The sequence below is a fragment of the Castor canadensis genome, chromosome 1 (assembly GCF_047511655.1).
Source record: "Castor canadensis chromosome 1, mCasCan1.hap1v2, whole genome shotgun sequence".
Taxonomy (NCBI): domain Eukaryota; kingdom Metazoa; phylum Chordata; class Mammalia; order Rodentia; family Castoridae; genus Castor; species Castor canadensis.
The window spans coordinates 1,897,938-1,924,503 of record NC_133386.1 but is presented as its reverse complement, the minus strand read 5'-3'; the positions used below and the strand labels follow the sequence as shown (position 1 = coordinate 1,924,503).

The 26,566-nt window shown below is 39.9% G+C and overlaps 1 protein-coding gene across 19 annotated transcripts in view; it reads left to right on the top strand.

Annotated features, from left to right (window-relative positions):
- Afdn (afadin, adherens junction formation factor) overlaps positions 1 to 26,566 on the top strand; it is a 120,157-nt gene that overhangs the window by 2,301 nt on the left and 91,290 nt on the right. For all 19 annotated transcript variants that reach the window (XM_074070180.1, XM_074070164.1, XM_074070220.1 and 16 more), the window contains exon 2: positions 26,167 to 26,362. In XM_074070180.1, coding sequence (XP_073926281.1) covers positions 26,167 to 26,362 — 196 coding nt within the window. The remainder of the gene's footprint in view (positions 1 to 26,166; positions 26,363 to 26,566) is intronic.

The following is a 26,566-nucleotide window of genomic DNA, read 5'->3' as shown; positions in this document are numbered from 1 at the left end:
GTATTTTTTCTTAGCTTTATTACACTTCCTATTTTGTTTTCTGGAGAACCCTTGTATGCTATTAAAAATTTTCTGGTCTTAGAAGTTAAACTTTACATTTAACATATTGTAACTTTTACTGTGTTGCTTGCAAACATCATAATTCTCTAAGCCCCTACTTTAAGGCCTAAGCTTGGTGTGATTTTTTAAAAAAAACCATCTAATTGTTTTTTCTCCTTTTGGCCATTGCAAATTAAACTTCTTAGCTTTACTACAAGAACATAGCATTATATTAGTCCTTATATGATGTTCCTTAAATGCTGAACAAATTTACCACAGACGTTGGTTTTTAAAAGTAAAACTTAAGCCTTGTATGTATTTACTGGTAACCTTTTTTGTGTGAATATGAGAGTATAGTAAGCCTTTTCCTTTGTTTGCCTTTGGTGCAGTGTTTAGTGTCCATTATCAAATTAAAAATCCATTAATCACCTGTTACTGGTGATTTGAGGCTGGTTTGATAACCACTGATAATTTTGTAGTTTCTAGAGTGTTTAAAAATCCTCCTGGTCAAGTTTTCCTTTTCCTTAGTCTTCACATTTATGTGTGAAAGGAGGGCTTCCAAAGAACAAGTGTCAGTGAGGCGTTTCCAACCTTTTCTTCATGTGGATGCTAGATTCTTTTGGAACTAGTTTGTAAAATAAGAGTTGATCTAAACTTAGTGTTGACTTTTTTTTTATCCAGGAGATTGATGTTAAACTGAATTAATACTTTGATTACTATGGAAAACTATATTACATAAAAGGTCTCAAAGCTTTGTAGTACTCTCTTTTTCTTATTTTTAATGTTGACTTTATTTCCTTAGGGATTCCTAATTGTTTAGGATGTCAGAGTGCTGCTAATCTTTCCTTTCCAGTACCTCTTCAGAAGAGGGCTCTGTGGTCACCTACAGTTCTCTCTGTTGATTTTAACTTACCATGACTTGTCATGGTAGCCATTGGTTTGCCTCCCTCCCTTATTACACAAAGGCAAGAATTTAAAGTTTTGCTCCTGAAAAATTATTCTGCCTGTCACATGCTAGGTGCTCAGTAAACATTTTGTAGAAACAAAAGTGAGTGAGACAAACCATGGGATATATGCTTTTTAACGATTTACTCTTAGGATAATAAAGATTTATGTTTTCATGTTTTGTTCTTCGTTTTGCATAAAGGTTATACTTAAGTGCAAAAACTATGCTAGATAACTGACCATTTAGCTCTGTGAGATAGTTTTAAAAGTAGTTTATTTCTTACTGAGTTCATTGCCTCCTTTTTACCCAAATGGAAAAAATAGTGCAGAATTTGTGTGGACACCTACATATGTTTTACTGTGGGTTTCATTTTAATATTTTATTGATCTTGAGATGTAATGTGGTGATTCATATTACTCAGAGATGTGTGTAAAAAATAACCTCTGGTTTGTCAGCAGAGGTGGAACAGGAAGGCATGGGACATCTTCGGTGGAGAGGTAATGATTACAGAACTTATTGTAGCTGAATCTGTATTTTGGATTGACATTTAGCTTGTAAGGATGCTTTATCATGCAGCCTAACTATTTTGAAACTGTTTTTGAAAACAGCAGTTGCATTTTTAAGCATTGGTACTGCTGAAAATCATTTTCTGATGACTAATGTGTAATGAAATAGGTGGTTGCCTTAGATGTGTTTTAGTATTCATAGGCCTCTCTGCTCTCTCTTTTTTCCTCTTGCTATGTAGCAGGCTGGCCTTGAGCCTACCTGTCTGCCTTCACCTCTCCCATGCTGACGTTACAAGCATGCACCTGTAATGTCAGCTAATGTTGTTGAACCTCAGTAGTGGTTCTAACCTTTTAAAATATTTATTTCCTGTAGTAAGTGGATCAAGTTTTATGCTTGTGTGGGTGTGTTCCTGTGAGTGTGCGGTATGGCTCTTGTCTGACATTGTTTAGATATCTCAAGTTGAAACAGCATCTAGATCACTTTGAATTTGTTCTCCTTCTGCCAATGAAGAGTCATTTTATTTTATGCAGTTTGTTGATCTAATGGAATATAAATGTTATAACCATAGATGTGATAGAAATTGGTTGCTTGTGATTAAATAGCTGTAATAGAATATCAGTAGACATGGTCTTTCATGATCTTGAGATGTAATGTGGTGATTCATATTACTCAGAGATGTGTGTAAAAAATAACCTCTGGTTTGTCAGCAGAGGTGGAACAGGAAGGCATGGGACATCTTCGGTGGAGAGGTAATGATTACAGAACTTATTGTCAGGGTATGCCACCAAACTGGTGGGAGTCCTAAGTTTATAGTTATTTCATTAAGGATTTAACTCAACAGCTGTAGTGTATAAAGCATCATTCCTAGGCATTGGTTATTATTTTGGTGGCATGGGTTAATTTGTTTTAAACAGTTTTGCCACACTTGACTTGTATGATGTCAGAAAATACTGATATTAATGAGAACAATTATTTTGATATGAATTTTTCTTTTTTGTGGTAGTGGGGTTTGAACTCAGGGCCTCATGCTTGCTAGGCAGGCGATATACCACTTGAGCCACTGTGCCAGCCCTATTTTATGTTGGATAATTTCGAGATAGGGTCTTGTAAACTGTTGGCCCAGGCTGGCCTCAACTGCAATCCTCCTGATTTCTGCCTCCTGAGTAGTTAGTACCTAGGATAGCATTTTTTGTCCCTTTAAAAAAAAAATACTAAATAAAATGGGTATTTGAGTAGCCCTTGCTGATCATAAAATTAAACTGACTCATTAATTGGTAATTGTTGCCACATTCGGTAGACTCTTGGTTTTTGTTCAGAATTTTCTTTTTTGGTGCTGGGGTAAGTTTGCTATTTGTGTTAGTTTCCTGGCTGGTCTTATGTAGAATCTGCCCATTCATGTTGAAGATGCCTAGGACAGGCGTCTAATACATTTGTTTGACCTGCATCCACATTTTTTTTTTCATTTTTCTTTTATTATTCATATGTGCATACAAGGCTTGGTTCATTTCTCCCCCCTGCCCCCACCCCCTCCCTTACCACCCACTCCACCCCCTCCCGCTCCCCCCCCTCAATACCCAGCAGAAACTATTTTGCCCTTATCTCTAATTTTGTTGTAGAGAGAGTATAAGCAATAATAGGAAGGAATAAGGGGTTTTGCTGGTTGAGATAAGGATAGCTATACAGGGCATTGACTCACATTGATTTCCTGTGCGTGGGTGTTACCTTCTAGGTTAATTCTTTTTGATCTAACCTTTTCTCTAGTTCCTGGTCCCCTTTTCCTATTGGCCTCAGTTGCTTTAAGGTATCTGCTTTAGTTTCTCTGCATTAAGGGCAACAAATGCTAGCTAGTTTTTTAGGTGTCTTACCTATCCTCACCCCTCCCTTGTGTGCTAAAGCTTTTATCATGTGCTCATAGTCCAATCCCCTTGTTGTGTTTGCCCTTGATCTAATGTCCACATATGAGGGAGAACATACGATTTTTGGTCTTTTGAGCCAGGCTAACCTCACTCAGAATGATGTTCCCCAATTCCATCCATTTACCAGCGAATGATAACATTTCGTTCTTCTTCATGGCTGCATAGAATTCCATTGTGTATAGATACCACATTTTCTTAATCCATTCGTCAGTGCTGGGGCATCTTGGCTGTTTCCATAACTTGGCTATTGTGAATAGTGCCACAATAAACATGGATGTGCAGGTGCCTCTGGAGTAACCTGTGTCACAGTCTTTTGGGTATATCCCCAAGAGTGGTATTGCTGGATCAAATGGTAGATCGATGTCCAGCTTTTTAAGTAGCCTCCAAATTTTTTTCCAGAGTGGTTGTACTAGTCTACATTCCCACCAACAGTGTAAGAGGGTTCCTTTTTCCCCGCATCCTCGCCAACACCTGTTGTTGGTGGTGTTGCTGATGATGGCTATTCTAACAGGGGTGAGGTGGAATCTTAGTGTGGTTTTAATCTGCATCCACATTTGTAAGGTAGATTCTAAGCTGCATCCATGAATTCTGTATCTTTGCTAGTTTCAGACCTGTCAGTGCTGATTAGCATTGACATTCTGATAAGGCCTGAAAATCACTGCTGGAGCTTCCAACTCCCCTGTGTGAGTTAATATTGGGTGTGTCATGTTGTCAAAGGGGGACCACCTTTAATCATGAGCAGACTTTTCCTGTGGTCTTTAGTTTAGGCTGAGCACCCTAGTCTGAAAATGGAAAACCCAAAATGCTCCAAAATCCAAAACATCCTGCATGTGGCAGCACATGCACAATTCACACCTGCCCTCGCGTCACAGGTTGTGATCAAAATTCGGCACAGTAAAATAGTGTATAAGATAACCTGTAGGTGTGTATATGAGATATATAAACATAGATGAATTTGATGCTTAAACTAGGTCCATCCCCACGCCACTATTACCTGTGTGTAAATATTACAAAATCTGGGAAAATCCAAACTTCTGAACTACTTCTAGTCCCAAGCATTTAGGAGTTCATAACTGGGTTAAAGCAGGGTAAGAGGTTGTAAGGGGCATGCATTTGCAGATCTCAAGTTGTTCTGGTTAGATTTTATTCTAGAAACAATAGAAACATAAAAATCCATGCACATTTTGACATTGAGTAAATTTAAATCACCTTGTACTTTAGAGAATGAATGAGAGTGAATGTACTTCAGAAGGTGAAAATAAGTACACAAGAGAGTTGTTCATTTATAAAGCAGGAGATAATTTCCTCAATATAAGTTGATTTCAAAAGTTGAAGAATATGAAGTTGCATACATACAAGTTTACACATACGTGTCAGCCACGAAATTATTTAGAGGAGCTGAAATTGAGTAATTTACTATGGCTGGAAAATAGCCAAAATTTCCATGCTTTTATTTGCAAGACATGTAATATTAAAGAAAATTGTATGGCTTACAGAAAATAGGTGAAATTTTGTTGTACTTGATTACAGTTTAGGTTGAATAAGCTCAATATTTGTAAATATCACTGCATTACAGTTAGAGGGAGCATTGGGAACACTGTCAGTGAAGCAGCAGGACAGTAGGCATGGCCTGGATTGCTTCCATTGGCACTCAGTACTTTCAGGATGGTCTTAACTTGAACCATATTTCAGTTTCTGCACTTCCAAACCTCCTGAAGTTAGCTAGCTGACCGTAGGCACACAGGACCAGACCATTTCCAGAGAGTTCAGACATTTCTTACTGTTTTAAAATCCAGCTTCCTTTTTGATCAGGTGGCATCAGACTGCAAGGATGGATTCCAGCTGAGTCTAGCTCTATGGTAAAGCCAGCGCAAAGGGATGTGCCTCACCTCCTAGAACTCTTTCTCAGAGTATCTATCTCTGGTTTTCAGAGTAGATGAGTTTGACCCAGGAGAAAATGCTCACATGTTATTTTTATTTGTAGTGTTTTAGTGGTTAGGAATGGTCCAGTTGGCTTGTTTTGTCAAAATTGCTGCTCATGGTTTCATACATGTTATGTTAAATTGGCCAGTGCTGCCTTTTGCAGTCTTACTGTCACTCCTTCTGGAGAGCAGTCCTGCTCTTTCCATGCTGTTCAGAACACACTGGGACCAATTGCTCTTTCTGTTTCCTGATTTTTTTTCCAGAGCCAACAAAAATTTTGTCTTAACAGTACTGTTTTGTGCTACTGTTACCAGCTTTGTATTGAAACTGGAGACTGCAGGTTTTTTGCCCCTTTTGCTTTGACGCTGGTTCCATATGTTTGCTAGAGAAAATTAAAGGGGAGTAGAATAGGTTCACTGCTGGACAGCTTCACATATCTAGAACCCATCCCATTTTAGAATTCAGTAACCTTATACAAACTTGTTCAGTCTACTGTCTATAAGATGAGGAGGCTGTCATTCAAATAAGTTGATTTTAGGTGGACATTGATAGTATTACCTGAGTACATTTTGAATACTCTAGACTCCTAGAACAATTCTTGTGTAACAGGATTCTGTTATAAAGAATGTTTGTTCTGTATGACATACTGTGATGGTAGATGAGCTTCTATAAGTTTTTAGGTACATTCCTTTACACTTTTACATTAATTATCTTGTTGGCAAAAACTTGGAGTTTTTATTTTTAAGAGTCATTGTTAACCATAATAAAAATCAGTTATAACAAGGGTTCTAGCTTGAACCTACTCTGCTACTAATTCTCCTTTGGAAGAGTTTCTTAAAGACTTTCATATTCTGCTATACTGCAACTATTTGTCTGACTTGTACTTTGAGCAAATGGTTTACTCATGCGTGATCATGTTCTGTCATGCATTGATCATTTGGAGAATGTTGGTTCCCTGAGTGACAGAGATAACCAAATTTTGGCAGTTTTCTCCAATGGTACCAGCCTGTTAACATTGTTAGTAGCCCCACATATCTCAGTAGGAAAATTGTCAAGAATAGGAAAGCTCAACGATGGTGGATATATGTTTTAAAACAAAGCCCAAATTTTGTGGTGAACATTGCTGTCATGGGCAGCAACTGGAGGTACAAGCTTGCTCTGTTTGTTTTTTGAGAAAATGTCTGCTCAGTATCCAGGTATGCGCATCCATGGTTTGTCAGCTATTGTTTTAAGTGAAAATGGTCCTCTGTGAAGAAAAGGGATTAACTCAATTCATAAGTTAGCTACTTGCTCAAGTTCTTTCTCTTGAGCTGTCCTACACTCTTTGGTATGCAACATAAGTGGAATTGGGGTGTGTGTGTGTCTCATTTTGGCTGTAGACTACTGAACAAACATGAACCCAAGTCAAGGGTCAATAAATTCAATCATTTATTTTCTGTTTTACCATGGACATTCTTAAGTGAAAGTAGCCTGGTTTACTTATTTGTGTATTTTTGGATGGTGCTGCCTTGGTTTGTGCTAGACTGCTATCAGTTTCACTCATTGTTATTTTTGATTATCCCACACAATGAGAAGCTGAAAAAGTGTCTTATTACTATGAAAACAGGTTTTTTTTCCTCGCAGATGATCTGGGATCTGGGGACTATAATTTGTAAGCTGATGCCCTAGAATGTTTAGTGCTGGGCTGTAAAAATTTTGGTTTGGGCTGATTTTTCAAAAATATAAATGTCTTTTCATGATATTTTCAAGTAGAGCTATCAACAGATAAACAGATACTTGATATTTAAAATATGGACATTGAGCTTATTATGGAAGAATAGATTTCAACATATATTAACTTTAGGTATTAAATATTTATTTTCTGTATTGTAAAATATTTTAGTTTTTACTTAATGCTAAAGTGCAAGCAGTCACATTTTTGTTATTGAAGAATAGGGGTCACAACGTAATTACAGTGATGACCATCAGATTTTATCATTTTATTTACTCGGGATGTGATCTAAGCCACTTCCACTTGTGGGTTTTCTACTTCTGCTCCTAGATGAGCAGAGACCAGTGATGTCTAATGTATTCCAAGTAAGGTTGCCAAGTTTGTTTAATGTGGTTACATCTGACACTTATCTGTCCTTGTTTCCCTCTTCCAAGTTAGGCCGACCATTGCTGTGTAAAGATGTCTTTATTTTCCTATTGTTTTTAGTTTTATTTTTCCTTAGCTTGTGCCTTGAGAGACAAGCACAGACAGTATTTATATTCTACATCCAGTTATGCACATTTGGAACTTTAATACTGCAAAATAATATGTGAGTTTGTGTTTCATATTAGCCACATTTGAGATTAACATACTTGTATTCACTAGCACCTTGCAAGGTATCTTGGGTTATGAGTTCATGGTGTGGTGTAAGTTCACTTTGATTACTCGGCTGGCCATTTTATTATTATTATGGACAGCAATACTAAACTGTTTTGGTGGTGCATGTTGTTAACTGTTCATGGAACCGTGCTTATTAGTAAACACACTGCCTTACTCTACAAGGGTGATAAATTGCAGACAAAGGATCTTCGTCTGTGAATTTGTAACAGTCCTCTGTAGATCAGCTGTGTCCTCAGACCCAGCAGGGAAGCTGCCGGGAGTACCATGGACAGTGATTCGCTGTGGAAGTTTGAAAACGTGGTTTTAATTCATGCTTGGCATAGGTGGCCTTGTTGAGTTCATGGCACAGTTAATGTGAGCCTTATGCCAAACTTGCTGATTTCGGTTTAAAAGAATAATTTTACCACCTTTATGAAATTGTTTTTGGGACTATCAAGGATGTTAATTTAAGAGTAGTAAACTAGGAAGAACATACCAATATTTATGATACATTTTGTGTGTGATTGTTAAAGTATATTTTTTAAAATGTGGTTGGATGTGGAGGGGTTAGTGCATTTCCTTCATGGTCGTAAGGTTATATATTTCAGAAATACTTGTTTCTCATTTTTCTGTTGTAAAGATGTGCCTGTTTTAGATCATGTGGAAAACACTTCTGCAAACAAAGGTAACAAGTTACCAGCATTCTACCATCCCAAGAAGTTCCTCATTCCCTTTTAGGCTCTTGCATGATTTTATCTTATTTTTTGGGAAAAAAAGGTGTGTGTATTTGTATCTGGATAATTGTTTGCATTTTTAGGCAGCACTGAATCATGCTTCTTTAAAAAAAAATTTCTCCAGTATCAGAAAATGCATGTTGGTTTTTTTTGGCTTAAGATTTTTTATTAGCATATATCAATCGTACAGAGGGGTTCATTGTGATATTTCTGTACATGCTTATATTGCACTTGGATCACATCATCTCTGCTGAATATTTCTTAACCAGCCACGTCTCTGTCAGAACTCCAGTTATGACCGTATCCTCAGTTTATTATGGTAAGAATTGTGCCTTTCGCTTAGTGAGTGCCTGCTGTCTCCTGACGCTGGTGTATGGGTGACTTCTTTCAGCTCTCTAGCAGTCCTGAGGGTGAGTACTTGTGCTGTTCTAGGTTTTGGATGAAGAGTCTGAGGCCCAGAGGGGTTAACCATCTTGTACAGTTAGCCATGCAGCAGATTCGAACCTAGGCAGTGTGACTCTAGAATCTTCTGTTAACTACTGTATTTGTAAAACACAATGAAAGCATTTCAAAGTTTTGTGGAAAGATAATTTTATAAAAACAGTAATTTAGATCTTCATTTTCAGGAAGAACTGTGTGATATAATAAGACATATGTTTATTTACATATATATGTATATGTACGTTTTGTGAATGTATACATGATTGTATTGGTTTTTATCTTGACTTCTAAAGCCCTATTATAATCTTGTCTTTAAGATAGATTATTCTGTGTTTTGCAGTCCTGGTGGTACAAGCTATATTTTATTTTCTAACTACAGACAGACTGTGGTGCTACCCAAAATTTGAGTATGAGTGAAGAGTGTGAGGAAAGTCTTGGTGGCTCCAGTGAAGGCTTTCCTGTGCTGTTAGGAAAGAAAAAGGCTAGACCCTTTTCAGACAGCATTGGCTGGGATGTTGAGTATTGTGAGTTCTGGAGTCTGCCATGGTTTCTCGTTAGTCCTTCCCATTTTTTTCTTGCGGTGTAGGAGGGAGAGTTACGGAGGTTTGAACTTGGAGCCTGGTGCTTGCTAGGCAGGCACTCTCTCATGTAAGCCACATTCCCAGCCCTTTACTATGCTTCCTCTGTGCAGTTGTCCTTCCTGAGGGAAGCCCTAGCCTTGCCTGGTCCAGGCTGAAAATTAAACAACAAACAAAACTTGTTTGTTGGTTAGGCGCTGGTAGCTCATGCCTGTGATCCTAGCTACTCAGGAGGCAGAAACCAGGAGGATCATGGTTTGAAAGCTGCCCAGGGTAAATAATTTGAGAGACCCTATCTTGAAAAACCCATCACAAAAAGGGGCAGGTGGAGTGGCTCAAGGTATAGGCCTTGAGGTTCAAGCCCCCATACCAAAACAAAACAAAACACCTTGTTTGTTCTGTGACTCTTAGCGATCCCAGATCTTCTCTCTACTAAGGCTCATCTAATTTAATTGCAGGAAGTTATAGTTATATATTGAGTAGCAATTTTTGTCCAGGTAACATTTGAGTTTTAGCAGATTCTTTTATATATCATTCCTTGATTATGACTAGCAGGTCCTTAATATGTATTGAACAAGTACACGTGCTATTCCCAAATGAGAAGGGGGACTTTGAAACACACGGACAAGTTTGTGGGGGGACGACTACAGAACCTTCTTAAATCCTGCAGACTCAGTTCTCTGGTGATGAGCCTTTGATTTTTTCTGCATATAAGAAATAGTAAAGCTTGGTGAGTAGCCCTGGAGGAACACTTTTAGGTGGGAATCTAAGATTCCTTGTCTCTCCTTGCCCGTGGAGATCCATTCAAGACTCCCAGTGGATGCCTGAAAGTAGAGGTAGTACTGAAGGTTATGTACACTGTCTTCATCCCTCTGTGTGTACCCACACACCAGCAACAATGCAATGAACAATTGTGCAACACACTGTAATGAATCTTATTATTAACTGAGATAAGGGTTGCTAGAACACAAGCACTGCAATACCATGATAGTCCATCTGATAACTAAGTGATCAAGAGGTGAGCAACATACAGTGTGGATCCACAAGACCTAGGCATGCCTCACATCCTGGGCAGCACTCAGAAGAGAATGCCATTGAAATTTATCAATTGTTTATTTCTGGATTCTTCCATTTGATATTTTTGGACTGCAGTTACTGAAGGTAACTGAAATAGTATCACAGCTGCTCAGGAGATCGTGAGAATGTGGTTCAAGGCCAGCCCAGCAAAAAGTTAGCAAGACCCCCATCAACAAAATGAGCCAGGCAAAGTGGTGCATGCCTGTAATCCCAGCTACACGGAGGCATAAGTAGGAGGATTTCAATCTGAGGAGGCGCTAGGCACAATGTGTGAGACCCTGTTTAAAAAAAAAAATAAGCAAGAGGGCTGGCGGAATGGCTCAAGTGGTAGAGCACTTGCCTAGCAAGGCCTTGAGTTCAAATCATAGTACTGCCAGAGAAAGAATAAATGGCAGAAATTGAAACCACAGTTAAGGGGGGAACTTCTGTATACTTTTCTTCTATGAATCAAGGACTCTGCATATTTAATGTTCAGAATAATATTTTCTCATGCCTAATTTTGTGATGAGAACAAACCAAGTTTGCTCACTTAAACTAGGGTTGTAATAGGATGCTTAAGTGTGTATAACTTTATATCTATGGCTTTAACGTAGCAGTTGTGTCCAGATTCTGTGGCCTGGCCTGTGTTCTTGAGTGAAGTATAATTAACTTTAAAAAGTTATCTTTTCTGTGAAGTGGTATCTGAAGAAGCAGCACTACTTTTTATAAGTTGTGCAGCTTTTGAGCAGTGGTTGCTGGTGCGTCAGGATGTTAGCATTTTATCACGGGCTGAATAGCACAAGAAGGTTGTTTCTGTTGCTTTCTGTGGTTTGTTTCTTTTGCGATAGTTCAGCCTTGCTAAAATTATGAACGTTTGCCTTGACTTGCGGGGATTTATCTTAGGCTAAGGCAGTATTTATTCATTCAGACCAGGCCTCACTGAGAGCCGCTTGGAGGCTGGCTTACAGAAGTGAAAGCATGGCATAGCTAGCCTGTGGTCTCAAGGAAGGAGGTGACAGGTAGACCCACTATGCCTTGAAGGGATGCTAGCTGGCAGGACTGTTCTGGCGCTCCCTCTCAGACATGTGACTGTCTCTGTTCTAGTTACATGTTCACTCATTTGGAGGCCTCCTACAGTGTGTGGGTCACTGTACTAACATTGAGCATGTGATACTTAATTGACATATGATCACGTTTTCAAATACCTTGAATTTTAGTGTGGGAGATAAATTGAAATAAAAATGGCAAAACCGTGAAAAGTGTTTTGGTGGTGGAGACAAGGGATATGTTTACAGACTGGAGTCTTTAGATGAGAAGGGATGGTTCCTGAGGATCAGGTAGAAGGGATTCCTGCTCAAAATGTGCTCGTTTTCTACCTGCTGTATGTGCGCTGTCAGTACCCTATGCAGAGTGAGCTAGAGGACCACTTAAGCAGATTCCAGTGTGATGGGACACAGGCTGACCAACAGTGGGCACTGGGAGGAGCCTGAGGCGACACACCTTTCCTGGATGTGGCAGGTCAGCCAAGTTCAGCTGAGTTTGGTTTAGAAGATGGTGTCTATTCTGAATCTAAAGACTTTGTAGGAAATAGCTGGGTGAAGGGGAAGGGCAAAGAGCAACATGGGTAAAAATACTCAGAGTGACACATGCTTGTGAAGGTGCAGGCACACTTGCTCATATTTTCTCACTCTCCTGCCTCCCTGTCGGAGATGTTCAAGGACTTGTCCTGCCTGCGTCAGGTTTGCCTGACTCTGACAGATGCTGTTTGGGGAGAAGTTTCGCCTTTTGTCTCTGCCACGATTGCCATGTCTCCATCTTGGCTCCAGAGGCCCACAGAGTGAAATGTTGTTGTGAGAAGAAGTACTACTGTATTGCTGTAAGCTGTAAGGTCTTGGGTCATTTGTTTTCACAGTGTAACTTGGTGACTAGAAATTTAGTGTGGGTGTCTGTGTGAGGCCATGCATACTAGTTGATTGGAGCCGAGGAGCCAGGCACCAGCTATGACAGGAGTGTAAACTGGAGCCTTCCAGATGAAAGAACATGAGGAGGTTTGCAGCTAAGCAAACCTGGCAGTAGTCCTTAGAGTAGAGGCAGGAGACCTGGACTCCCGTAGCTGTGTCAGTGAGGCAAGGGCCTGAACAAAGGCAGTGTGGAAGAGAAAATGAAAGTGAAGGGGGTAAATTCAGACTCTGAGAGTGATGGGGAGATTGCTTGGGAGACAGGAAGGTAATCCAGGGAAACCCCAGTTTTCTCCTTTGCTACCTGGAGAGGAGGGGTGGTGGTGCTGTTAACCAGAAGAAAAAGCACAGGTCATCAGTTATGTCTGGGTGGAGGAGAGAGAGTTCTGCCTGAGATAGAGCAAATTTGAGGTGCTTGTACGTTCCCACAAGCCCCATAGTCAGGCAGTCAGGATGAATGGAGTGGGGATTCAGGGCTGTTGTGGCGGGGAGGTAGTCAAGGAACAGGTGAGACTGCAGGAGAGAGGGTGTTGAGACGGGACTAGCACAGAAAGCTCCAGAACACCATATGCTGGGGGGCTCGCCAGGCATCCCAGAGGGAGTGGCCTCAGGAGTTGAGGAGAGGTGTGGAGGTGCCATGCTCCAGCAGTGGAGGCGAGCGTCCCTGTCAGTAAGCTTCCTGTGCCATGCTCCTGCTTCAGAGCTAGTCACATTGCTTTGAAGTTCTACTGTCTTGCTTTCAAGTTTCTTCAGCAGCACCCCCTCCCCCCAAAGTGCCCCTTTCTAGCATCCTTAAATCCTGCTTCTTGATGTCTGTGGCATCTGTTATACATCAATTGTCATGTTTCAGTTTAAGTTACCAGTTTTAACTCTGTTTTATTGTTTCAAGAGCAGTCTCACCAGTCAGTGCCTTTCCTTTTATCATTATGGTGGTACTGGAGTTTGAATTCAGGACTTCTCACTGGCTATAGGCAGATGCTCTAATGCTCAAGCTACATCCCCCAGTCCTTATTTACTATTTTCAAGGACTTAGCTCCGACTGGCTTTGAACCTGTAGTCCTCATGCCTCAGTCCTCCCACTCCAGTGCTGGGATTATAGCTGTGTTCCACCATGTCTGCTTACCCTTTGTTTTTGAGATTTGATTGCTCTGGGCTTTGCTGCCATCCTTCATTCCTTTATCCCCTCCTGCCCTCTTTCCCTTCTACTCCACTCATCTTTCATCTTTTTTCTGTTAAAAGGAATTTGGGGTTTTTGTTTGTTTTTCTTTCTGTCACTGGACCTCTGTATGTCACCACAGTGGCTTCGAACCCATGATCCTAATGTCATGGTCCTGATGTCTCTGCCTCCCAAGTGTTAGGATTGCAGGTGTGTACCACTTCACCTAGATGTTTTGGTTTTTTTGGTTGTAAAAAATTCTTTGCTAAATTTTGTAACTGCTATGGTATTTTGTCTCATTTATTCAATGAATAATTATAGTCTGACCTTTTAAAAGAAGAATGCCTTTTCCATCTGTTGCCAACTCATTTGACTCCTGCCTTTGTTGCTTCCCTGTCTCACCACTCAAATTGAGCAGCTTGAGTTGAGAGCCAGCTTGGCCTTCTCAATTGCCAAAACCAGTTGTCCACTGTGGACATGCTTTCTTCCTACCACCTCCTTTTCTAGAGCATCTCTGTTTAGAGGCTTTTTCCATCTCCACAGTGGACTCTGTTCTCCTGTCTCCTGGTGGTGTGTTGTAATCTGGACTCTTGTCCTTTGCTCATTCTTCTAATAATAATGGCCCATAGTTAACTGTTCAGTTAACATCGTGCTAATATTCTGGGGTCTGTTAGAGGGGCTCGCTGGAGGGTCTGAGTGCTGTTGGTTGCTTTCTGCCATGTCATTGTCCTTCTCTTCCTTCTGACTTCCTCCTGGGTTTCAGAAACTTGACTTCATGTCACTGTGTCCCTGTCTTACTGCCGTCATCACAGAATCTGGACTAAATGTTTTCTGGACCACACAGTCTGAGTGGAAGCTTGCCTGTCCTAAGATCCAAGATGGATTTTGAATCAGCCTGCCGAGAATATTCTCAGAAAGTTCCCCCACACATGCTTTTCTCATCTGCACCATCTACAAATAATGGTTAGAAAAGTAAGATTCAATCCAAACCAGTTTTGATTTGGAGAGAGTTGGGATGTGTAGTAACATAGGAGAGGAAAGGAAAAGACAGGGCAGTCTGGGCATCCTGCTAGGTGTAAAGTGCCTTAGATTAGCCCACGTAAAAGCACCACGGCCACCTCACCATGAACCCAATCTGTTTTTGTGCTCCCAGTCCTGTACTCAGATGTAATGTTGATTTCTCAGGACTGCAGGCTGTATCCTTGTAGCAATTCTTACTTCTTCCTGTAGTTTGGTAAGACAGAGGTGCTGTAAGAGAAATCTACTTAAAATCAAGACTGTGGCAGTTTTATTTATGCAATGGGTACAAAGTACAAGAAAGCTAGCCATTGTTTTCCCTAAGACTGAAGAATCCTAAATACCTTGTCATGCACCTATAGGGGATTGTACTAACTTGAGCTGTGTGGGGACAGGGGCCAGCTGTGTGTTCTTCCGTTATATGTTTCTGGGGCTTCAGAGGAGGACATTCTGCATGCCATAGGTAACTCACAGTGTGTACGTTAGAGATTAGTGGATGTTGACCACACACAAACTAAGTAGGATACATCTGAGGCCTTTACCCTAGTCATCTGGGCTTGTGTAGATTTCCTTAGAAAATTGGGCAGTTTTGTAGAGATGTGTGGCTTGCTGCAAGTAGCATAGTGCATCCTTAGACATGTGAGCTGCTCTGGGCATTTCTAACACACCTGGTTCTGTTAGCCTCTTACTGTGTGGCCAGCTGGAGGCTGTGGAAGAGTGATGCAGGCTTTCTCAGGGGAGTAGTCACTGACTTGTTCTTTTTCTGAAAAGAAGGCTAAAGGCAGGTTTTATGAAAGTGCTATGGGAACCTGCATTTACTGAGATTTATGTAAATTGAAATTAGTCTATGATTTTTGAGTGCAGTCCATAGAGTAAAACTGGAAAGTCTCCTTTTCCTGCCCAGTGCTGGCTGCCCAGAGTCGCCTCTATAAAAATTGTTAGAATCCATCTTTCCCAGGCATAGTCTATATAGTCACAAGTAAACATATATTTGCATCTTATTCTCAAATGGGATCATAGGATATATGCCTTTCTGCAGCATGTTTTATATTATTCCATATGCAATAAAGAAGTGTGTATGTCTGTAATTCTCTTCTTAATACCTGCATAGTATTTCATGTACTAGTCATTTCCTGAACTGTTCACAAACATTTTGACCATTTCTAGGATACACTGTTTCACTAATGTTGCTGTGATATCTTTGCATGCATACCTTTCTGTATTTGTATGAATATTTCCATAAAATACATGCGGTAGAAGTAGGTTTGTGTGTGTGTGTGTGTGTGTGTCAGGAGATGGGGGAGGGTGGTTGGACCCAGGGCCTTGTTCTTGCTAGGCAAGCATTCTACCACTGGAGTCATGCTCCTAGTCCTTTTCTTTTTAGTTTGTTTTCAGATTGTTTGGTTTGGTCTTGAACTGTAAACCTCTTACCTCAGCCTCCTGAGTAGCTAGGATTATAGGCATGTGCCACCATGTCTGACTCCAGAGGTAGATTTTGGGTCAACAGATTGTTCCTATTTATTATAAACAGCTGTTCCACTCTGGACTCCCATTGTGTGGGCATGCCCCTTTTCTCAGCAATAGACATTCTGAATTAAGCTTTTTTAGTTTGGCAAATTAAAAACAACGTATCATTCTTTTTAAAAACTCACAGTTCCTTGATCCTTGTTGAGTTGACCATCATTTCACCACTATTTCTTGCCATCTGCATTGCTTTCTATGTGAACTGCCTGATTTTCTGTCAGATTTATTCTATTTTGTGAACATTTTTTTTATAAAATCTGTGATGTCATGTGTTTATAAATACTTTTTCCTAGTTGCTAATTTTATAGTATGTTTGCCATTAAGTGATTTTTTTTTTCTGCTTCACTCATTTCCTTAAAATGGAACTAAAAAGATGGAACACTTTTCTTTTTTTCTTTGTGGTACAAGAGTTTGAACTCAGGACTTGTGCTTGCTAGGCAGATACTCTACCACTTGGGCCACACTCCAGCCCTTTTTTGCCTTAGTTACTTTTTAGATAGGGTCTTGTGTTTTTGCCTGGGGACCAGTTTCTACCTCTGCCTCCCTGTGGCTGGAATTATAGAAGAACACCAGCACACCCAGCTTATTCTTTGAGATAGATTTTCAGTAACTTTTTGCCTGGGCTGGTCTCCAAATGTGATCTTCCTAGCTCTTCCTTCCAGTAGCTGGGATTCCAGGTGTGGCCACTGCACCCAGGGTGAGCATGCTTTCTTGTGCATGTAGTTATTTTGATCTTCTTTTTGAACTGCCAGTTAATATAGTTTGCCCATGTTTTTGGTGAGCTGTCTTCCTAATTAATTATCTATCTTGAGCACTAATCTTTTGTACTTAGTTATTTTGCAGATGTTTTTATTTGCTTTGTTGTTGCTGCTATTTATTTATTTATTTATTTATTTATTTTGGTGGTACTGGGGTTCGAACTCAGGGCCTCATGCTTTCTCAGCAGGCACTCTACTACTTGAGCCACTCTGCCAGCCCTTTTGCTGCTCTTTAGATGTGAAGGTTTTAAACACCTCTGGACTTTATCAGTGTTTTATATTGTTTTTGCTTTCCCCTCTTGTTTGTTGAATATTCCCTGTTTTGCTCTGAAAGCCTTACAGTTGAGTTCTTTGTGTTTAGTAACAAATCCATCTGGAATCTCTGTGATGTAGTAGGCTGCCCCTCCCCTGCTACTGGAGAGTCACTTTTTCTTCCTTTGCTTCCTTTGCAAGGCTGTGTTTGTTTTTACACACCCAGGTGTGTATTGAACATTTATCTTGCAGTCTCTAGCATGTACTGGAATGATTGCTTAGTGCTCAGTCTGTTAAGTCACAGGATTGGGTGTTACAGCCATACTTTTGCACAGCAGGATAAGAGGCAGTGAGTTTTTATTTCAGAGCTGCCCAAGTGGGAATTCTGGCCCACTGGTATGAACTGTTAAGTTACTTGATCTTTATGTGAAACAGGAACAGGAATTCTGTCTACCTTGTAGGACCGTTGTCAAGATTGAAGTAAGTAACACATAAAAGCCATAACACAACATTTGGTATAAGGTAGGCACCTGACAGATGGTAGGTATTCTGATTATTTGCGATGTATTATCATTAACTCATTTTGTTTTGCTTGGTTTGTCCTAGTAGAACATCTTTCTTGTGTGTCTCAGGATGGCAGTTCACATCTGTGTGTTGGGGAAGGGAATATGTTTAGGTTTGGTGTTATATATTTTAGATTGACTCTGTATTTCATATCTTAAAATGAGAAAAAATCTTGTTTTTTTTTTGTTTTTATTTTCTGTGTATTTATATCACAAATCTCTTCTTCAAAAGTATCCTTAAATGAGATTCCATGGCTAATGGGGTGTTGTGTCCTGGAACATCACGTTGATGTTTCTGTCTTTGAGCTTCTGCCATGTATTTCCCAAGACCTTGTTGTAGTTTCTCCTTTTCTTGACCTGTAGTAGTGCTGATCTGGTATGTCTTTGTGGAGTGGGATAGTTTCAGGAGCAGGAGCAACACTCATTTCAGTGTGGACTGTCTCCATGCACTGAATGCCATCAGTTCTTTGCACAGTGCTTTTTTCAAGTCATGTCAAGAAAACTCCTCACTTGAACCATGAGCTATTTTTATTGGTCTCACTTTGCCCCTAGGTAGAGGCTCTGTGTTCCTTTTGTAAATAACAGCTGTTAAAAATCCTCAGCAACTTGACCTCCTTTCCAGAGTCCCTGTGCTGACTTATGCAATGTACTTTTTGTTTTCCTGTTGCCTTGTTGTACCAAGTGACATTCCAGTCTCCTATAGTCATTGGTAATGCAAAAGGTGAAACTAGAAGGCCAACAGGAAAACTGGAGGTGTTGGGTAGTGCAAGACACCCAGTTGTGCTTGGGGAGCAATCTTGATACTAGGGAGAGAATCAGGTACTTAGGATAAAGCAGCTGGGTTTGCTTGCTTGTGAAATTCCAATAGGAAGTAGTAACATTGGTGTTATGTGCTGTAGTGCACAGTTACTTTGTTTCTCATGACTCTTTATACCTTCTTCCCAACGGGTACCTCATGAGAAAGGCCTTAAGAGAGTACTGAGGCAGCTGCCTGAATTTTAACGTTTGTTTGCTAGTTGCAGAACTTTAACGTGAGGTTTGAAAATGTTTTTAATTTAGATAAGTGGCCTGAAGATTCTTTTCTTTCTTTCTTTTTTTTTTTTGTGGCACTGGGTTTTGAACTCAGAGCTTCATACTTGCAAAGCAGGCCCTCTACTGCTTGAGCCACACTTTGTAGTCGATTTTTTTTTCTTAATCAAAATAGGTTGAGTGTTATGAATTCAATTTTTAGTGTATGAAAAAGGTATAGCTGGGAGAGATTTTGTGATTGTGGGAAATTTCCAAAGTTCAAGCATTTACTTTGCTTTGATATGAAAGTGTCTGTAATCCAGGTCAATGATAGCCTAGTAGTGTTTGTGTATTGCTCTTCTCACTCACATTTAGGAACTTCCTATTAGTATTTCACGTGCATGAGGAGCAGTCTTCGTGCAGGTTATAAAAAGGGGTTTTCTTCTTTTCACTCCTTGGACTTCCTTTTGGATATTACAGTACTGAACCTGAGTTCAGGAACATGATTGTTTTCATGTCTTTCAATAGACAGTCATGTCAGGCTTTTATACGTTAATTTGGGTGAATTCAGTTAACTTATTTAGGCTCTTAGAGACCATATTTCAGTAATAGGATTATAAATGTATGTAGTGCCATTTTATTTTTTTCTACAAAGCTTAGTGTTTCTTTCATTTTCCATATACGTACAGATCTTTAATATAAAGTCATTTTTTGCTTTTGTATTGTGTTAGAGATGGGATTACACCCCTCATACTGATTCTCAAGTGTGACCACTAGAGAATTTGTAGTAAAGAAGTGACATTTATTAAGTGCCTTACTTTGTGGCAGACAGCTTTATGTATTGTAAATCACTCAGTAACCACAAGACCGCATGCAGTGGTTTTTGGGTTATTGGCCTTTTTCTTCAAATTTTAGGAACCCTTTATTAAAGATAGTATATTTCTCTGATGTAAGTTAGAAATGTTTTTTTTTTTAATAGTGAAATGATTTTAATTTCTCCACTGTTCTGCTATTTGCATCAACACTGCTTTCTCCAGGACCATTCAAGTCACCCAGAGACACAGTTAAGGAGTAAGCTGAGCAACCACATCCGTCTGCGTAGAAGCCTTGAAATACAAGCGTAATACGGGGAACACAGAGACATAAATACAAGGAATGTAGAGCAGTAGGGATGGTCTTGACAGAAAAATTGCCTTCTCAGATCACTCCAGATACCAAGGGAAATGTCCATTTATTAAGAAGCTTAGAGCATAGGGACAACAAAGGGTATTCTGGAACACCTTCCTAGGAAAAGAAGGAGGTGCTGAGTGACACAGGATGGCCCACTGGTGACTCAGGCATCCGTATTTTAAATGATAGATGAGTGGGTTCTTTTTACTGGCAAAGAAATCACACAGGAAAAATGGGTGGGGAGACGGAGGCTCTGAAATGTTCATGTTTTATAATATACACAAACGTGTTTATTCCTTTGCATGTATCAAGCATCACACAAAATAAAACAGTTAAAACTAGGAGAAAAAGGCTAGGCATGATGGTGCATGTCTATATTCTCGGCTACTTGGGGACAGAGGCAGGAAGATTATGAGTTTGAGGCCAGGCTAAAAGTTAGTGAGACCCTATCTCAAATGCAAAATACGAACAAAAGAGCTAGGGCGTTGCTCAAGTAGTGGAGTACTCTCGAGCCCCTGGGTTCAATCCCCAGTACCTTAAAAAACAAAAAAAGGAGAAAAAGCAAACAAGAAACCCAAAGCAATTCTAATATGTTCTGGGACTGGACGTGCATGTGGCTCAAGTAGTAGAGTGCCTGCTTTGTAAGCTTGAAGTCCTGAGTTCAAACCCCAGGCCCACCAAAATAAATAAATAAATAAATAAAATAAAAATAATATGGTCAAGATAGCAGACTAGAAGAGTTTGCCGTCTGGCTATGTCTTCTCCTCCCCAGGCAACCCCAGAAGTTCACAGTTCTTCAAGGCAAGACAATGAAGTCCAGGCTTCTCTGGTTCACCATAGGACAAGACCTGTGTCACTCAGCAGAGAGATCTTCAGCACCACTTTCATTCACTCCTGCTCCTTCTATCTTCCTTGAGTTCACTCTGAACTTTTTAGGTCTCCTTCCAATATATCAGTTATCTCCTTGCTCCCCTCCCACACCCTGCTTTGATTTCAACCACAGCCTCCTACACAGTGACATTCATCTTCTTAGAGTATCTTGTTGGCTCAACAGTCTGCTTTTTTTCCCAGTGCATTTCTTTTTTGCTTGTTTATGTGGCATAGAATTTTATGTCTTCAGATTTCTTATGATATTCAGTAATGGCTAGGTACTCTCTCCCTGTTCCCAGTTTTGACGGGGCTCCTCTGTGTTTTCTTGCACAGTCTCTTTTTTTCTTCTTCTTCTTCTTTTTTTTTTTGTCTCTTTACTTTGGACTTTACCTGGAGGCTCAGGGGACTGTGAGAACTCAGTGTCACCTGTGCTAGTTTGTGTCTCAGCATCACTGGTGAAGAAGACTCTTTGACAGTTGGTGTGAGGCACCTCCTAAAGGTCTGTTTCTAGAATCTTTCTTATATGTAAACCTAGGGGTTTTTGTAAAATTACAATATTATATGTTTTTTTCAACATCTGGCCTCTATATTTATAGCACTTCTTTTCCTGGATTGCCCTCAATTTCTTGCCCATTTATTTTCCCCATAGTAAATAAAGCCCTTTAAATTCCAGGAAAAAAAACTTGCACAGTTTATTATTTTAATATTTTCTTAAATTTACAAATTAAATCAAAGCAAAGATTTTGTGAATATCGTAAGAGAATCTTATTCTGAAAAAAGCTTTTTAATGATGTTCAGTGTAATTTGATCTCCTCTGTGCTTCTGTGCCCTTGATAACTGATTTCATGTTGACATTGAGGACAGTTGATGCAGTTTGCTCAAGGTAGCTATTCCTATTTAAGCATTTAAAGTGACATGGAAGTCACAAATTATAAGTTCATGAAAATGAACAAGTATGATACATTGTTTTTCATGTTCTCAATCTGTAGACCATCAGTGATCTAGTTAACTGGACAGATTTCCTGTTGAAGTGAGCCAGGTTGTCTCCTTCCAGGAACACTAAATAATTGATACTGGGAAAGGTTTTATTTTTTAAAATAGTGTAACAAAATATATGATGTCACAGAACTAGGTTATAAGTCTGGTCACTTAAAACCTAGTTATGCTGTCTTCCAGACTCTAGGAGAGTAGGTTATGGTTTTACAGCTATGATCAGTTTCTTTCAGAGCTGTAGTAGCATTTGGAATTCCAGATTCAGTTGTCAAACTACACCAAATAATACTATTAAGATTATTTTATTTAAATCCCTATCTGAGGCCTTCTTGGCTTTTAAGCATTTGTGGAATCTTACAAGCCTGTTTGCTTGGGGTGTTTCTTTACTTTTTTTTTTTTTTTTTGTGGTACTGGGGTTTGAACTCAGGGCCTACACTTTGAGCCACTCCACTGACCCTTTTTGTGAAGGGTTTTTTCAAGTTAGGGTCTCACAAACTATTGCCTTGGCTGGCTTTAAACCGCAATCCCCTGATCTTTTCTTCCTGGGTAGCTAGGATTGTAGGTGTGAGCCACTGGCACCCAGCTGTCTCCTTTTCTGAGAAGTAATAAGTCATAGTAGAAGTGTAACTGAAAGGCTTCGAACTAGGAAAGTTAAATAGTCTTTCATTATTCATGTGCACATCCTCTTAGGTGATATGAAGTTGGTGATTACTTATTACTTGATTTACCTATACTTTAGAAATTGAGTAATCCACCCCATTGCTGTTGTAGAGAGGCCATCTTTGAACAGAGAAGTGAATCCTAATGGAGGATTTCCTGTTTGCTGTGCATCCTGCGTCATTCAATCTTCACAGTGACTAGGATGGGTGTGCTGTCCCATTTTCACAGAAGAGTTACTGAGGCTGAACCCCGACTAGTGCTAACAGAAAAACACATAGCTGATTTGTGAAAAAGGAGTCTTAATGTCTTGCATGTGACATTTAGTCAGTAAAATATGAGGCAAATTTGGATACAAAGAATGTATGAGCTTTTGTGTCTATTTTATACAGTTGTGTATGCATTTATTTTCACTTGATGGCATATATTTATATACTTTTATGTATTGTAAAGTGTGAATTTCCAAGAAGCTGTTTATTTATCATACAGTAAACATTTTGAGAGCAGTGCATAACTTGGTTATCCTAATTGTAAAAAGCTGAGCTTAAGACTATTTTATAGAAATGTTCAGTATAATTATGGTAAGACTAAAGAGTTCTTAGCTTTGAAGGCTGTGATTGGTACCATTAATAGGGACCAACTTGGCTTACTAAATACAGGAATGAGAGAGACAGACAAGTCACTGGCATTTGTTGATTTTTTGACTAAAATTAGTTTTAATAGCTGTCTGCAAAGCGTTGTATTGGATATCAAGGGACGATCTAGAATAGAGAAAAAAAGGAGTTTCCTTGCCTTAGAAAAGCTCTGTTGTACTGTGTGCGACTATAAAGAAAGAAAACTTGTGACTGCTGAGCATTGAACTGTGCTGGGTAGCATGCTAGTTGCTGCATATCTTGTATTTAATCATCTAAACATCTTATTTACGTATTGATTGATTGATGGATTGAGACAGTGTTTCACTGAATAGCTTAGGCTGGCCTCTAACTCACTATATAGCCTAGACTGGCCTCAAACTTGTGATCCTCCTGTCTCAGCTTCCTGAAGCTGGGATTTCAGGTGTGTGCCACCACACCCAGCCATGTTTGTTTTTTTAATAACCAAGGATATTCCAGTTCACATGGTTGTTAAATAACTAGTCAAAGATGCAGGTGATAGGTTGATATTTATCATTTGGGTTTCTTTTGTTCAGCCAACCTCCAGGTGGACAGGCATTGTGGGCCAGCAGTAGATAAGGAATGGAGGGTGAGCCTAGCCTGGGGTTCCACTTAGTATGCATCCCAGTATTTGAATGCCACTTCTGTCTAGGTAGGTGATGGTTGCAGGTTTCTAACCTCTGGACCGAAGATTTCTTTCTCCCATTCATAATACATTTCTTCTCAAATACCTGTTTGTACCTCTTGTAAGGTCAAAGAAGACCACTTAGTGTGGCACCCCATTTAGTGCCTGTCTGTGGAAGCAGAGGTAGCAGTACTGGATGTCTGAGTTCAGGTCCTGGTAGCTTATGCTGGCTGGGGCTTAGCCCTGTTCCAGCAAGACGTGGGCCAGTGTACCTAACCCTCTGGGCCCGCCTTTCTTTTTTCCCCACTTAGTGGTGATGATGATAGTACATAGCTCTTAGTTTGAGGAATTAAATGCAAAACTACTGACATGTAGTAAACCTTTACTCTCTGTTAATATTGCTTGTTTGTTTGGTCACTACAAACCCAATTTTCAGGTTCTGAGACATGATTTTATCAGTCTTCTCAGGTTTGATTACATTCTGTGGACTTATTCTCACCAGCCAAATGTATGATTGGCTACATAATTGAGCAGAATATTAATGTTAATTTTTTGAGTGAATATTCTTGTTATAGATTTATTTAGTTATTCCTTGTATGATGTGAAACTAAATTGCTAACACTTATGTAGTGCTAAATGAAATCAAATCAAAGATAGTTTTTATAGGATTTTGTTTAATCCTATAGGATTAGGACCTGGAGAATATTTGTTACATTGCAAACATCAATAGGAATTTCAGCACTGCTTTTAGGTGGGAATGCTGTAGTGAGGCAACACCTGTACCGTTGGACTTCCTTTATAGCATTTTATGTAAGCTTACCAGCTGAACCACATAAGAGAGATTGATATTTGTAGTTTCTTTTTTGCTATAAGGGTGGTAACCTATATGAATGGATTACCTTGAGGATGGATAAGTGGATTGTCTTTATCTTGTATATGATTCTTTTTAAATGTTAGAGGGCATTCCCTCCCACTCTTACCAGCCACAGGTGATAAATGTCTGGGTCCCTGCCCTTCCCTTCCTTCTTCTCTTTCCTCTCCTCTCTTTCATTCATTAATATCTGGTGCTTTGGGGTTAATTGCTGGCAACTCTCAGAGAAATTGGTGCTCTTATCCTTTGCTGTTCTCAGGCACATATGGCCTGTTTTATTCTTGACATCAGGTCAACGCTCAATGAGCCCAATAAGGCTCTGGGCTACAGATGTGCCTCACAGTCTCACTTTTTGTTTTAATTTCATGTGGTCTATATAATTATTTACTCCATTCTAATGTCTACTATTTTTCTTCAAACAAATACTTCTTAGATTATAAAAATCTGTGAATAAAAGATTGATGGGTTGGGGAAAAGTAGAGAAAGGCTTAAATGTGACAGGCTTTGGGTACTGAGTGAGAATTTGACTTGTAAGAGAAGGGAAACCTACCATAAACCTTAAAGCCAGGGAGAGATGCAGTTTGGCTTAGTTTTAGCAAGGTCTTAGTCTAACTGTGGATGAGTTTTGAGAAGTAGATGAGGAGACCACCTTGAGTCGCTCTTTGGAATCTTGTTGGGAGTAGGGCTTCTTCCTGTGCTCAGTGAAATGATGCCATGGGGCCTGCCATGGTTGCATGAGCTTCAGCCTTCCTTATGCATTGAGCCATGTGGAGCAATCACCTTGGGCTGGAATTCACCTTTGCTTTTCTCTAGAAGTAAGATTTTGAGACATGACTTAACTGCACTCATTGAGGGTGAACAGTTCATATTGAAAATTAGTCAAGTTGCATTCTATAAAAAGTTAAGAGTTTTCATTTATTTACATTTTTGTGGTAGGGTTGGAGCTAACATTTCCCTCTTGTTCTCAAAAAAGGAGTCTGAAGCTCAGAGCCGGGTGGGCTTTGGGCAGTGCAGGCCTGGGCTTTGGAAGCCAGTCATTTAATTCTGAGTCTGCTGTATACCTGCTTGAGCAGGTATGGCTTCATGACTTCATGATTTCAGTGACCAGATATTGAAGTAGGAATGTATTCCCTCCCACTGGCTGGGGGGCTGGAGGTTGAACCCAGGGCCTTGGCACATAAGGCAAGCATTCTCCTGCTGAGTTGTAGCACCAGCCCTGGGTCTTGAAAAGAAGGATTTAGTAATAGTATCTACCGAATTCCACAGTTAGAGACATTAGAAACAGTGCCTGCCATAGTGTGCCTGGCACTTGCTGAGAACTCAGTAAATGTTAGCTGTTGTGAAATCAGGTACCTAACAGTCATTGTTTTATGAGTGAGAGGTGAGGCAAAGAGAAATTGTAAACAACTTGTCCAAAATCACATAATTACGCTTGAAGAGTAAAAACCTATCTCTTAATTTCTGCTTTTCAGATGTTTATCACAAAGAAACATTTTTTTAAAAAGTGAAGAATAGTCTTTTTCATTTACTGTTGTTATAAAAAAGTAAATCTCTTCAGAGTGTGTTTTTCCATAAAGTGTATCATTTTTGTTTTCTTTTAGGATCTGGAGTTCCATGGAGTGATGAGATTTTATTTTCAAGATAAAGCTGCTGGAAACTTTGCAACAAAGTGTATTCGGGTCTCAAGTACTGCAACCACTCAAGACGTGATTGAGACACTGGCAGAGAAGTTCCGGCCTGACATGCGCATGCTGTCCTCTCCCAAGTACTCCCTCTACGAAGTGCATGTCAGCGGAGGTTAGTGCACACACAGGCTGGCGGGTGCGGCCTGACTTGGGGCGCGCAGGCCGTTCAGGGCTGTTGATGAGGGCATAGGTTTGCTGCTCATCACCCTCTTATTCTCTCCTGATGTACAAATGGTTGACAGGCTGCCAGAACTTCTCTCGTCTGGGAAGTGTTCTTGCGAGTTGTTGCACATTACAGTTATCGGAAGTTAGAATG